The sequence below is a fragment of the Pangasianodon hypophthalmus genome, chromosome 8 (assembly GCF_027358585.1).
Source record: "Pangasianodon hypophthalmus isolate fPanHyp1 chromosome 8, fPanHyp1.pri, whole genome shotgun sequence".
NCBI classification, from domain to species: Eukaryota; Metazoa; Chordata; class Actinopteri; order Siluriformes; family Pangasiidae; genus Pangasianodon; species Pangasianodon hypophthalmus.
In genome coordinates, this window is record NC_069717.1 from 29,815,485 (window position 1) to 29,830,097 (window position 14,613).

Consider the following 14,613-nt stretch of genomic DNA (forward strand, 5'->3'; position numbering starts at 1 on the left):
CTCAGCAATAGTTGTAAACTGAGGTATAAATTGCCTGTACCAGCCTACTAGCCCCAGGATTGACCTCACTTGCTTCTTGGTATCTTCTCTGTTTCTGACAGCTTCCACCTTGTCCACCTGTGGCTGGATTTCCCCTTTCCCCAGCAGGTACCCCAGATACTAGACCTCTTCTCGGGCCAACTCACACTTCTGGATGTTTTAAGTTAATCCTTCTTCTTGCAGCGTGCGGAGCACTCGGCAGAGCTGCTGTAGACGGTCGACCCAGGTCTTGCTGTAAACAACCATGTCATCCAAGTATGCTGCAGAACAGTCCTCAAAGCCCTCAAGTACCCAGTCCAATGGGGGTGGAATCTCTGAGGTGGATGGTATGCTGCAGTACCTGAGTCTTGCCTGGTCTCTGTTGAAACAGGTCTGGGACTTCTGCAAAGACTTTTCGCAGGTCTGCTGCTTGGGCGGCACTGTCCCAATCCTTTCCTGTATTGTCCACAAACTTCCTCAACATCCTCTTGAATGTAGAATTGAAGCATTCTACCAGCCCATCTGTTTGGAGGTGACTTGGGGTAGTTTTAATGGCTGTGATGCCAACTTGCCAGTGAACCTGCTTCATCAACTGGGAGGTGAAGTTAGTTCCCTGGTCCATGATGATTTCATCTGGGAAGCCTACCTTGGAAACAACTGTACCAAGGCACTGATGATTTTGGGGGTGCTTATTGAGCATAGGGGAAAAACCTCTGGATAACGTGTGGCATAGTCACAATTGACAAGGATGTACCTGTAGCCAGCAGTGCTTCTCTCTAGTGGACCAACAATGTCCGTGGCAATTCGTTGAAAGGGGGTGGTGATCACGGGCAGAGGATGAAGCAGAGCTCTGTCTGACCTAAGAATGGCACTGGTTTTTGTCAGGTGGAACAGTAAGGACAATAAGACAATAAGACATCAGCACACATAGAGGGCCAAAATAAGCGAGAACTGAATCTAAGGTACATTTTCTGGTGACCCAGATGATCTGACCATGGAACCATGTGTGCTAGGGATAGTACTGTGGGTCGACATCAAGCAGGCACAACCAATCCCTCACATACAGTACCCCTTTCTCACTTTTTCCCAAAAGTAGTTTCCCCCTGACTCTTTCAGTTTGGCAAACAGGGGTTTTTATCTATAAGTTGCAGGTCAGCTATGTCACTGGGGATATCTGGGAGGTTTCCCCCAGGTGGCTCCAGACCAGAGACCAGTTACCTCCAGGTAGCGGCTCCCCAGATATTTCTCGCTGCACCGCTGTCGGCATGAGTTTTTTGATCCCTTGGCTCCACCCTCGCACAGACTACCATCTAAGTCTGGCAGAGGCTGTAACCCTGCCTTCGCGTGGGCCCGAGTAAACACTGGACACGACAGTTCATTAGTAATATCAGGTACACCTGGTACACCTGTCCTTAGATGAATACCGTAACCTCTGCAATAGGATATGATTGGTGATCCCCATGTACACACTGAACAGTAGTGGTTTGACTGTAATCTACCGAACTATCTGGAACATGACATTGTTTAATGAGAGGCTTTGAACTACCTGTGTCCAACAATGCTTGCACTGCCTGCCCATTTACAATGACCCCCAGCATGGCAGAGTTGTCTTCCTTAAAGTTCTCTGTAGGCCTGTCCTCCTTCTTTGGGACATAGCAGTATCCACTCATTTTTGGCTTACACAGCGGCACACTGACGCTTTATGTCCTGGCTGTTGACAATAATAACAAATGAATCCTTTGCCCATAACAGGGAAATCACTGTCTTTTCTTCCCCCTGCTTTACCACCCCCGGATCCCAAGGTACCTCCCATAACTACCTGGTCCTTAATGAACTTGTCATTGCGAGGCCGTGAAGAGCTTGGCCCCTGTGATCCCCCTTGATGCGCACTGATATATTGCAATGCCAGCTTAGCCGCTGTAAGTCCATCTGCTGGTTCATGTTCTTTCACCGAAGTCTCTCTCTCTCTCTGCTACACGTTACACTCCTCCCGCACCCTGGACCTGCCTGATCTGTCCTGATGCCCCACTTCTGCTTGGAGAATGGCTCACCTGAGAATCACTCACTGCTGCTGTGAATGGCCCCACTTGGAAAGCCTAAAAATCATCATGAGGTTACTGTGGATGTTACCACCTAAACGGAGTTCACTCCAGGAGCTGAACTCCTTTGTGGTCTACCTCAAAGACGGGGAGTGAAGGGCATGAAAGTCTCTGCAGAGAAGGGGGTCTAGAACATCTTGTGCTGGTACCCAGCATCTTTTGCTGGGTCACATGGCTCCCAGTCATTCTGGAGTTTGCACTCTTTGTGATGAGAGTTCAGGATATCCTTCATGATCTAATCTGGTTGTCCCTAGAGGGTTGGTGATGAGTGGACATCTTTAGACAATGGGACAGAGTGACAGGTTTCAATTCTGACAGATAAAATGACAGAGCTGGGCAGCAGTGATGTGACAGTTCTAGTTTACAGGTTCTCAAGATTCTTGTGGTCCGTGTATGTGATGAATGGGTGTGCAGCTCCCTCCAGCCAGTGATGCCATTCTTCTAGGGCAAGCTTAAAAGCTAATAGCTTCCGGTTTCTAATGTTGTAATTTTCCTCAGCAGGTGAAAATTTCTTTGAAAAGTAAGCCACAAGGTGTAGCTGGGGTTTTTCTCCAAGTCGTTGAGAGAGCAGAGCTCTGACCCCAGTTTCCAAGACAGCTACCTCAACTGTAAAAGGCTGTGAAGGGTAAGGATGCTTCAGAATGAGCACTGTGGTTGAAAGCTTCTTTGATCTGGAAGGAGGTCTGCATTGTGGCCTCATTCCACTTCAGCCTTTGGGTCCCTTCTTCAATAGGGATGTGAGAGGTGCTGCAGTGGAGCTGAAGACCCCGAAGAATCACCTGCAAATCCTAGGAACCTCTGGAGTTCTTTGACTGTGGTGGTTGTTGGCCACTCTTTGATGGCTAAAACTTTGTACTGGTCCATGATAACTCCTTCAGAGCTTATGATGTAGCCATGGAACAGTATTTTAGGCACATGGAACTCACATTTTTCTCCTTTGATATAAAGGAGATAAATGGTTCTCGAGTAGGTGGGCCAGAACCTGCTTGACATGGTGAACCAGGTCAAACCAGAACAAGATCAAAACACAAAACTCTTGAGCAATACTTCATGTGTGACATGTGTGTGAGTGGTATTTGTATTTGTGTGGTAATTTGGCTCAGGTGTGTGTAATCAGGTGTGTAATGTGTGTGTGCTGGTCGGCCATGTTTGTATGCTGCGGATTGTAATCTGTCACGGTTTCTGGCTTTGGCATGACTGGCTCCTGCTTAATTTGAATGAAGACCTGCAGCTACACTGGGCTGGCCCATTGCAGAGAAGATTGTGGACAACACAATGTGCGTATGTTTTTCTTTTTCTTTTATTGCTATTTCAATAAAAATGTCATTTCAGTGCATTGGCAATATTGTAACTGCTGGAAGAGTCAGGCCAATAAAGCTAATTCAATCGAATTGGATACCCCTAACAGAAAGGCAATAAAATGAGTGATGTTTGAGCACTGTGACTGTTCAAATAGCGGAAAATTGAATATGTTGCACAGGATTTTATTTAATTGAGAGTATAGAGTAAATGTTAGTTTATTTTAATATGTAGACTTCAGAGAAGCGTCAGGTGATTATGTACAGTACATTTTAAGCTATAAAAGTTAACTGAATAACCTTTGAAAATAATCAGATGAATGCAAATAAATTATGGAATTTTGTTTTTTTAAATAGCAATTTTTTTTAATTAACACTGAAATTAACACTGGGTAACACTGAAAAGAAAATGAATGGTCACTTTAACAACTGACAGTGTAACAAAGGGCTCCTAGGCAGATTATAGGGATCCAATTGCAATGAGGTTTATTAAGGCAAACATCAGGGTCAAAATCTTCTGGGTCAAAATCCAAATAATCATAGACAGAGAACAATGCAAAATACTATGCAGAAGTTGTGTTCAAAAAGCTAGGCAGGATCAATAATCCAGAAATCAGATATAGCATCAAATCTAAAAGGGTCAGGCAACGGCAAGGACAACACATGACAAAGCAGGGTCATACACACATAAACCTTCCAGAACAAACGGCTCAGAACTCATCTGAAAGACAATGCAAACTGAAAAGCTTCACAATAAGAAGAGGGTTCATGTGCTTTTTATACTGAACAAACAGGAAATGAGTATGACAACAGAAGAAGTGATTCAAAATTTGGAGCAGGGCTCCCTCTGGTGGTCTGGCATAGAAGTGTCCAGGGTGGCTGTTAAAGACAGCTTTGTGTTGTAATATAATATTATTTAACTAACAAATCTCTCTTTTTAGGCAAATTATTAGTGGTATAATTGTTTTTTAATGTACAGCATTTAGTCATGAAAAATCCACTGAGAGCAAAGAAACTGAAATGAGAGGTCAGTCTTAACTTTATAAATGCCTTTTAAAAGACTGATTAAATATATTTACACCACTGTGCTGCTGAATTCTGGATTGTGATTGGCCAGTAGTTGATGATTTATTTTCTAGTTTATCTTATATAATGCGCTCTTTCTAATACATGATCATTTCTATAGTAAGAGCTCATTCACAGGGACTTGTACAGTGGATGCACCACACAAACAGATTTTTAAAAATCGTTGATATGGAGAAGTTTTCTGTAAGGAGACATTTATGTAACATGTATGGAAGGAGTCTACAGTGTCAGCGCTTTGTAACAGTCAGAGGTAAAGCTGTAACGTTAAGTTTTCCGACATCTTCAGGACAGAGGAGCTTTGCGGTTTCTCAGTAACACGATGAGATATGTAGAGAAAGCAAGGCTGGTGAGGGAACGACTGTTTATAGCTGCTATAACATAAATGAGAACATGAAATAACTTGTTTCATGGGCGTTCCACAACATTAAACATAACTATAAATGGATAAAAAATGATGTGTAATCATTGGCAAATTGCTGTGGTATAAGAAGCAAAGCATTATGAAGCAAAGTTACTGTTACCACCCCAAAGATGATGATTTCCATATAACAGCATGTTCCCATGTGATTGATTCTTCATATCCACTTATTTCCAACACACAATACACAAAGTTAAGTGGGCTAAAATGAAAAATACAGCATTCAGAAGGAATGTACAGAGCTGTGATATTGATACAGATGACTTCGCTACAAATTAAATCAAACATTGAATTGAAGAAGCAACACAATCCATCTTTGCATCCACAAGTTCATCTTTTAATCTGTGTCTTCCATCACATAGTATAGTAATCGTTAAATACAAACAGTGTATGGAGGCAGATTATCTGTGTATTGAAAGCTTTGTAATGATCTGTGTGATTCATTCGGATTTGAGTAAATTTCTTTCTTTTATCAAAGCTGTACAGATAAAAGTTGATTATTGTTAAAGTTTGTTTCAGTAGCCGACAGCATATCCTCCTTTCCTGTGGTCTGATTCAGCACAGATCAGATCATCCTGCCTCACCACGGCCTGAACCACTGAAGTGGTATTCTGCAACAAAGTCACGTGATTCTTCTGTTCTAGTCTCTCTATTATACTCTGTAAATTAAATATAGAGTAAATTATTATTATTGTTAGTGCACAAGAGAAGAAAAGAGTCATGTGTTTGATATAATGATGCTCAGTGACTCAGATATGAATCCTAATCCCATGGAAGAGATGAAAGATGAGCAGACACACCTTCTTGAAGTCCTGCTCCACCTCATTGTAGTTGGGCTTGAGCTGGTTGTGGAACCTGGGTTCCTCTACAGCTCCCTTCAGATCGTAGTTAAAGAACAGAGAGTTCAGGATCACCTGTGAACGAGAGGAAACGACTCACTGACACGCTCTATGTGGCCTGTGTTCATAAACCTTTACAACAACACTTATTACTGTCTAAATCAGAGTTTTATAAACATTTTGTGAATTTAGTTATATTCTCAGGGCCTATCTGTTATCAGACTGATGGAGGAATTCACATTGTTTTTGTTTTTTTTAACGGGACCAAATATCTACAGCTCAATCAGTGGGTGGATGATTATACTCCATCAGTTATCATATGGGAGGATGGATGAATATCATGGATGGATGGACAGATGAATTGTTGCATTTATGCATTGGGAGTGGGTGGATAGTTACCCAACCCACTAGTACCCCAACAGGACACCCACCAACAAACTACTAAGAGAATTAAGAGAAGACAACCTGAAGGACTATGAGCCTAACCGGACAGAACACAGAAATGAGTGGAACGAATAGACAACAAGACCAGAACCCTTCAGAACTGTGAGCAGGAAAAAAATAAGACCACATACAAAACCACCAAGAAAGAGCAAAGTGTGGAGAGAAAGCAAACAGCAAACTTGTACTGCAGGTCGGACAAGTGGGACCTAAAGCCTGGGCAAAAACCACAGAGCTGAAGGATCCAACACTGCTAAAAGCAGGCAGTCAGTGGACAGTGAAATCGAGCCAGGCCAACAAGCAGCAAGGAAAGAACTAGGCAGGAGTTTCTAAAGGCAAACGAGGTGGCACTATGGTAGCAGCTGGACAGCGACTTCAGCAATATTCTGAAGCACTTGCTATGTGGCAAGGTGGAAACCAAACTCAATGCACTTGGGAACATCCTGTACGAGGAGTGCAGGGGCCTTTTCGATGAGATTACCCACAAGTGCAGCATATGCCCAAATGGAAAAGGAAGGAGGAACGTAGGAGCCAGCTTCTTCAAGGATCCCTTCAAACACATCTGAGGTTTGCTGGAAGGTAAGAAGAGTGGAAAGCTCTAAACCACCAAGGAGGAGCTTGAGCAGCATGTCAGAGGCCAATACAAACAACCCAACAAAATCAACCCCAAAAGGATCACCAGGGTATGTGCCATGCTCCTTCAACATACCAGTTTTAAGCTCAAGCTCTGCCTCAGGGAGGTGATGCAAAAGGCAAGAGAAGCCTCAGCACAAGGCCCAAATGTAATCCCATACAAGCTCTACAGGAATTGCCCTAGGGAGTTGCCCAGCCTCATGAGAACTGTATGGAGGAACCAACGCATTCCATCAGAATGGCAAAGTCTTTGTCCCTGGCTGGCAGCAGCTAGGTATTAGGTAGGAATTGCCAGGGGTGCTCTGTCTCTCTCTTCCTGTTTATAGCATCCTTCAAGATCATCACACTGGCCTCTTTGGAAAGAATGCCCTACAACTCCCACTTAAATCCATCAGCCTGGGATACAATCAGGAGAAAGCTAGGCTGGTCCTGGAATCAAAAGAGTCAACAGACCTGCTGGTGAGATCTGCACATCTGCACCCTGTCCAAACAGGAGGGGCCCAAACTTGGAGGGCCCAAGTGGTGGTTAACCAGATGAGCACCAGGCCGCAACACGAGAAGGTGGTTAGCAGAGTCCAGACCGGACAAATAGGTCTTGGCTGGGGAGGAGTACCACCATTCTGGTCCAAGACAAGCAGAGAGAAGAGGAAAGCTATGGTGATATGGTGGAGCAGGAGTACTACAAGATCAAAGCAGTGTCACAGGGCTGCCAGGGCACTGATAACATGGAAGGGCACAAAAAACAGCCCACTCTCATGGTCTGACCTGTATGACACCTTGCTGTGCCCCAAAACCTCCACCAGTGGTTCCACAATGAGGAAAGCTGTCCCCTCTGCAGTGCCACCAATGCAAACCTCCAACACATGCTGTCGGGTGCAACATATCGTTTTCCCAAGAGATGGCAGCACTGAGGTGCTTGAGACCTGTAGGCAGGGCACGTACAGCAGCAATCCTCCCACAGCAAAGCATTTCATCAGTCCAGGAGCAAGTGCCAAGAGCCCCATCAAGAGATCTCAGACACAGTCTCAGAGTTTAAGTCTAGGCTGAAAACATATTTGTTTAGTCAAGCCTTTTGTGAATAGTTTTCTTAGGTACAGGGGCAGGTCTGGAGGGTTTCACAGGCATAGAGTGTTGTGGTGAAATGGGATGTTTGGATGCTGTCGCCCCCCCACTCTCACACGTTCACTCAGGTTTGTCGACGGTGGAGTGGCTGGCTGCCTTATGTCCCAGGGTGCCCTCATGTCTGTGTTAGCTTCTGGCTCTCCCTTTCAGTTATGCTGTCATAGCTAGTCTTGCCGGAGTCCCTGCTTGCACTCTGCATGCAAAGTACATCGTGCTTAACCATTAGAGGACAAAAGCTCACCTAACAATCTCTTCCCTTCTCTCCATCTCTCTCTCTCTCTCGCTCTCTGTCGAGCTACACATGCTACTTCTGAGATGCCAGTGATGCCAGTGATCCTGACCCCTTCTGCTCCTCCTCGCTGCCTGACCCATCCTGATGCCCTACTTCTGGTTGGAGTTCTCATCGGTTGAGTTCGCTCGCTGCTGCTGGGGGTGGCCCCATATGGACTGCCTGAAGAACTGTTTGGATTGCTGGGGATGGTGCCACCTGGGGGCTGTGGAGATGGCTTGGGGATCACATATGGGGAGCTGTACTGTAATGGCTTGGGACTGCGACTGCTGTAGTGGCTTTGGGGCTGCAGTTGCCACGAGCAGCTTCGTACTCAGGACTCCATCAGTGGACAGTGGATAGATTTTAACCAGCCGGACCTCTTGCAAATACTGTGATTGGTTGCACAATTGCACTATTTGTCCATATAGTACACAATAGAAGGGATTTATTTATAATTGCACTATCCGTTGCACCCAGATGAGGATGGGTTCCCTTTTGAGCCTGGTTCCTCTCAAGGTTTCTTCCTCATATCATCTCGGGGAGTTTTTCCTTGCCACCGTCGCCACTGGCTTGCTCATTAGGGATAAATTCACAGTGATAAATTTAAATATTTACAATATATTTTTGTGAATCCATTTATTTCTGTAAAGCTGCTTTGTGACAATGTCCATTGTTAAAAGCGCTATACAAATAAAATTGAATTGAATTGAATCTCCACCAAGACTCCTCCTGGAAAGGAGTGAGGCATGAGAGTTGATATCAGCAGGCAGCTTCAGTTCCTGAGGGAGATTACTGCCATGTCATTCTGCCCAGAAGTGGTGCCAAAACCTTCTTGCTCATTGAGCTCACTGTCCCATGGGAGGAGGGGGTAGAGGCTGCCCACTATCATAAGCAGCTCAAGTATGGATGCAGAGTGTTGGGAGGCTGGGTGGAGGACTTCTATTGTGCTGTGGAGGTGGGATGCTGGAGCTTTGAGAGTGAGAGAGAGCCATGAAAGAGTTGGCAGAGCTGGCCAAGGGGGACAGCTTCTGGCTGTGACCACGGAAGAAGGTTAAGAACTGGGGGACCAACCAACCCTAGATGGCAGCAGCAGGGAGACAATCCTGTAGCTGTCAAGTAGATGAAAAAGAGATGAATAGATCTACAAATGAATTATCTTATAAAATGATGCTAAAATATAAATGTAATATTTAAAAGAACTACACTATAAAAATGTGTTCTGGTTAAAGTTGTGTGTGTTACAGTTAAAGCCATGGGTGTTACCAGAGCTGTTGCCGTGGTGATCTTCGTCCCACCTGAAGCTCCCACAACCATTTTGACTTTGTTGTTTTTGTCGCAGATGATGGTTGGGCACATGGACGAGAGTGGCCTTTTACCTGCACAAACAGTGGACATCTTACAGTGTTACTGTTTCATATCTCAATCATTTACAAAACTTTTATTAATAAAATATTACAATATTATCACAATATTGTATCAGAAAAGGAACTACATGTAAGAACGTGTAGCCAAATGACCACACAATAATGTAATCTAAAGCTACTTAATCTAATCTAAAGAGTTACTTCACTGGCACTATCTATAGATTAAACTGTGAACATTAATAACATTATGTGTGATACATACATGTATTGTAATATATAGGACAATGCATTACCAAACTGTATCTATATGTTATATCTCCTGTGGCTCTGAAATGAACATGAATAATTAGATAAAAATCTGTTACCTGGTTGGATGAAGTTATTAGGAGAAGGAGGAACGTTGTATGCATTTGTGATGTGCGGAGAACTGAAGTCGTCCATCATGTTGTTAAAGATGATTCCAGTGGAACGTGACATCACTTTAGAACCAAAACTGCACAGAAACACCATCAGTATTGTTTATACACTCTGTTCTGGCTCAAAGCAGTACAGTCTGTTCTGATTGGTTCTGATTGGCTCAGAGAAGTACAGTGTGTTCTGATTGGCTGAGAGCAGTACAGTGTGTTCTGATTGGTTCAGAGCAGTACAGTGTGTCTTACTACTGGTTGATGCTGCTGGTCACAGCCACGGCGCTCCCATCCTCAGCGATGATGGACAGATGAGCCGTCCCATGATTCTCAGGGGTGAAGTATTCTGGCTCATAGTGACTCTCTGGCTGCGTGCTGTCATCTGAGATCTTACTGCGGATGTTATTGGCAAAGTAGTCCGAGGTCATGTTGTGGATGAGCTGAAGAGGGACAGAGGGAATGACAAACTTGGTAAAGCAACAAATCCAATGAAATGGCTCAAATGATTAGTCAGACCAATTGTATGGCATGTGCCAATTGTGTGGCGACACTTCTTCAGTTGCCTACTCACAAATGTAGTTCCTGTTTGATGCACAAAAAATGGAAGAAAAACTTGTAACTGTGGTTTCAGCCTATCCTGTCAAATGTGACCTTTCAAGGTCAGTCCGCTCCGAAAGTATTGGAACGGCAAGGCCAATACTTTTGTTATACACTGAAGACATCTGGGTTTGACATCAAAAGATGAATATGAGACAATAGATCAGAATTTCAGCTTTCATTTTCTGGTATATACACATGGAACATGGCGACTGTGTTGAGCAAACATATTGGAACAGACAGTCTTAAAGTAAATAACACTTAATCTTTGCTTGCAATAACTGCATCAAGCCAGCAAACCACTGACATCACCAAACTGTTGCATTCTTCTTTTGTGAATTCTGATCTGTCGTCTCATATTTATTTTTTGATCTCAAATCCAAATGTATTCAGTGTATAGCAAAAAACAAAAGAATTGGCCTTGCCATTCCAGTACTTTTGGAGGAGACTGTATATAGCCACTACCATTTCTCTTGAGAACTAAAAAATGCTGGACAGGCCACACCCACAAACGAAAGCCGTAGTGGATGCTGCACACCCACAAGAGACAAACTATAACCAACATGAGTGACCTGCTAGTGTGAACTTAATGTTACTGATGAACAACCCCATGATGTGGAAATAAACACTGTCTCACGTCATTGATTTTGACGTAACGAGGATCTCCCAGCCTGCTCCTCATAGCGAAAGCGAAGCGGAAAGCCTCGATGATGCGGTGATAAGTGAGCGTCTTCTTCTCTGTAGTAGACACACTGCTGGATGAGAAATTATAACCTGCACAGAGACAGTTTTATGCTTTTAGACCATCATCATCAGCATCATACACGAGTTAAAAGCTTTCATGTAAGCTTCATGTAGCGACATAGTGAGTGCTAATGAACTTTCAAGATACTGTGAAATCTTAAATCCTATTTCACAAACATCACAAGGGCTAAGAAATCTTGTCTATAGCTAGATTGCTGACAGATTTGGGTACTGTATTTAATTATACAAAACAATAATTTACCTCATACTAGCAGTTTGGCTAATTAATACAAGATAGCTACTGTTGAAGATATAATCTTAACATTAGCTAATCTATCTAGTGAGAGATATCTGGCTAGAGTTAACACAATACAGCTTTGTATGTAAACTATTCTAAATATTTTCTAATTAAAACCAGAATTTTATGCTATGAGGCTAGTGGTGATGTCACATAATGTACTTCGCTATTGGCTTATCATGTTTAACTTAAGCTACATGGTTTTTGACCCAAAGAGTCAACCTCCATCATTTATCCTTCTAAGATATTCTGAAGCCTGTGTCTCAGGTCTCTGACTCCCCTACCTCATAATGCTAATTAGAGCTGAGTGGCTAACAGTGAGTTAGCATAACTGTTGAGAAAATCTATCTGGCTAATGCAGATGTATTAGACACTTCTAATGTCCATTTATCCCACACAAATGAACACACATGACAAACACACACTCACCGTCCACAATGTTGAGGATTAGCGCTAGCACAGGACCGCTAGATGGAGCATCTGGAAAGTGCATTGTGTATTCTCCCACATTTATCTTCAGTGGGCTTTCATTCAACACTGGTGTATACCTTAACAAGTCTTCAAGTGTTATAATGCCACCTGGATCGTCCCAAAACACCATGAACAGATTAGCATACAACAGGAGGTGATTAGCAGTGAGTATTAGCCTCTTAGTGTCTGTGAAATTATTGATTAGCATCTATACTGTAGTGAATATTAGCATGTGTCTCAGTGATTTTTACATCTGTATTGGAGGGTATATTAGACTTATGCTGCTAATAATAAAGATTGTTTCATGTTGTAGACTTTAATAGTTAAACAGTGATGGACCTGCAGCCTTGATGTCTTTGACTATCGTTTCAGCCATGGAGCCATTATAAAAAACATCAGCTCCTCCCTCAGCGATCTTCTCGTAGGTGTCTGCTAGCCGTAGAAATCTAATCGTGTCATTTTCTCTCAGGATGGTTTTGTTGGAATCACAAAATACTTCACTGTAACAAAGAATATAAATTATTAAAATAAATAATTTTCCTTATGGCAATAAAGTATTCATAAATCAGTCAAAGTCCACATTCTGGCACTTGGCAGACACCCTTACCCAGAGTGACTTACATTTATATATCTGAGCAGGTGAACATAAAGGGCCTTGCTCAAGGGCCCAACAGTGGCAGCTTAGTGAAGCTGGAGTTTGAACGCCAAACACTTATTCTTTCTGGAAGCTTTTCCATTTTAACAAAAAATAAACCTCCAAAGACATCGCATGGGTGCTGAGGATATTTTGATGTGTCCATGATAGAGATATTGTCCCTCACCACAGCACTGGATCAGCCTCAATGGCTTTCTGGTTTTCCCACATGGCTTTGGAGAGAGCTTTGCTGACTCGGATGCCGTCACGTGCCAGCTCGATGCTCGGCTGAAACAGCTCCCTCCACGGCAGGCGGCCATGACGCTGGTGTGCCAGTTCATAGCCACGAAGCTCACCGGGGACCGCAATGGACAGGCCTCCTGTTTATTCATGAAAACACAATGGACAACAAAGCTATAAAACCCTTTCTGATCTATAATGTTCACATTTATTTATTGATTTTAAAGCACATTGATACTTGAATAAACTGATACCATTCATAAATAAAACCATATTATTATTTGTTTTCAGGTTTTTTGAAATCCCATTATGTTGTAAATCTTTAATGTTTAGTCCTCAGCTTTCACATCAGGTTACGCAGTCCTACACAGTGCTTAAACAGAGAGGCTTCATCTCTCTGAATGTGAACCAAACGAAACAAAATCTAATTAAACGCAATCAAATTACACTGAATAAACTTTATTTATCTCAGAGTGTGCAGCTGGTTGCCACTCGACCTCACACACAACACAGAAAAAATAAAAAGAGATTGTTATTTACAGGAGGTTCTGCACCTTTTTTCGCGAGCTGTGTGTCATTGCCGAACATGTCAGGCGTGGCTTTAAGGGGCGCTGTTTCCCTCGCATTGATCGTCTCCACCTTTCCTAAGAGAGAAAAACAAAAATAGTGTTCCTTCAGCAAACAAACTCTCAATGATTTTATATTGATTTAAAAAATAATTTGTAGCTGATATGTATTTTTTTTATGTTAGGTCTGAAACTGCACACATCTGTCCTTAAAGAAACTTCAATCTCAATGAGGCAGGATGGATAAACTGTCAGATAGATGAATGGATTGTTATGGATGAGTGGAAAAATAGATTGTTAGATGGATGATACATTGATGATGGATGGATGGATGGATTGATGGTGGATTGTCAGATGTATGAATAGCTGGAGGAACAAATGGAACTATGGATGGATGGATGAATTGCCACATGGATGGATTATCAGATGGAACAATGGAAAGATGAATGGATGAAATGATGGATTGTTGAATAAATGCATAGATGAATGGATAGGTGGATTGTCAGAAAAATAGATGAATGGATGGATAATTTGTCAGATTGATGGATTAAATTTCACATTGATTGATAGATTGTCAGATAGTTGGACAGATGGATGGGTGAACGGATGGACAGATGGATGGATGTCACCTGTAGAGCTGTTATAGATGATGAAGAAATGTCCTCCTCCGAAGCCCATGCTGTGAGCATTAAACAGTCCGACACACAGCAGCGCTGCGATGGCGGCGTCCACTGCAGAGCCTCCGCGCTGTAACATGTCCCTGAGACAAAAACACACCACAACAACGTGACTATTACAGTCTCCGAGACTAACCTCCTCCACTGAGCTGAAACTACATTCTCACTTAATAATAACTTCTGTTACTCTCATTGTGTTCTCAGTGGCTTTAACTCATTCATGCTCAGGTTGTTTTTCATGTGAAGTTGCCAACACTTCCAGCCGCACTGATGTATTTTTTTCTCCAGAATTTTTTTTGTTGATCCAGTAACATCATTTCCTCTTTCTCTGACTTTACAACATTAAAAGAGCTGAAAAGTCACCTTCAGAAACAAACACTGTAAAACTAA

The 14,613-nt window shown here is 42.8% G+C and overlaps 1 protein-coding gene across 4 annotated transcripts in view; it reads right to left on the reverse strand.

Moving 5' to 3' along the window:
• Positions 1 to 14,613, reverse strand: part of ggt1a (gamma-glutamyltransferase 1a) — a 48,300-nt gene that overhangs the window by 22,811 nt on the left and 10,876 nt on the right. For 2 of the 4 annotated variants that reach the window (XM_053236138.1, XM_053236137.1), the window contains exon 3: positions 14,176 to 14,306. In XM_053236138.1, the coding sequence (XP_053092113.1) occupies positions 14,176 to 14,306 (131 nt within the window). Of the gene's footprint in view, positions 1 to 5,234; positions 5,579 to 5,719; positions 5,834 to 8,063; positions 9,335 to 9,488; positions 9,602 to 9,954; positions 10,083 to 10,248; positions 10,437 to 11,230; positions 11,368 to 12,064; positions 12,215 to 12,445; positions 12,607 to 12,927; positions 13,121 to 13,534; positions 13,625 to 14,175; positions 14,307 to 14,613 lie in introns of those variants that run through there. The other 2 variants (XM_026945852.3, XM_053236139.1) reach the window with 2 other exon arrangements.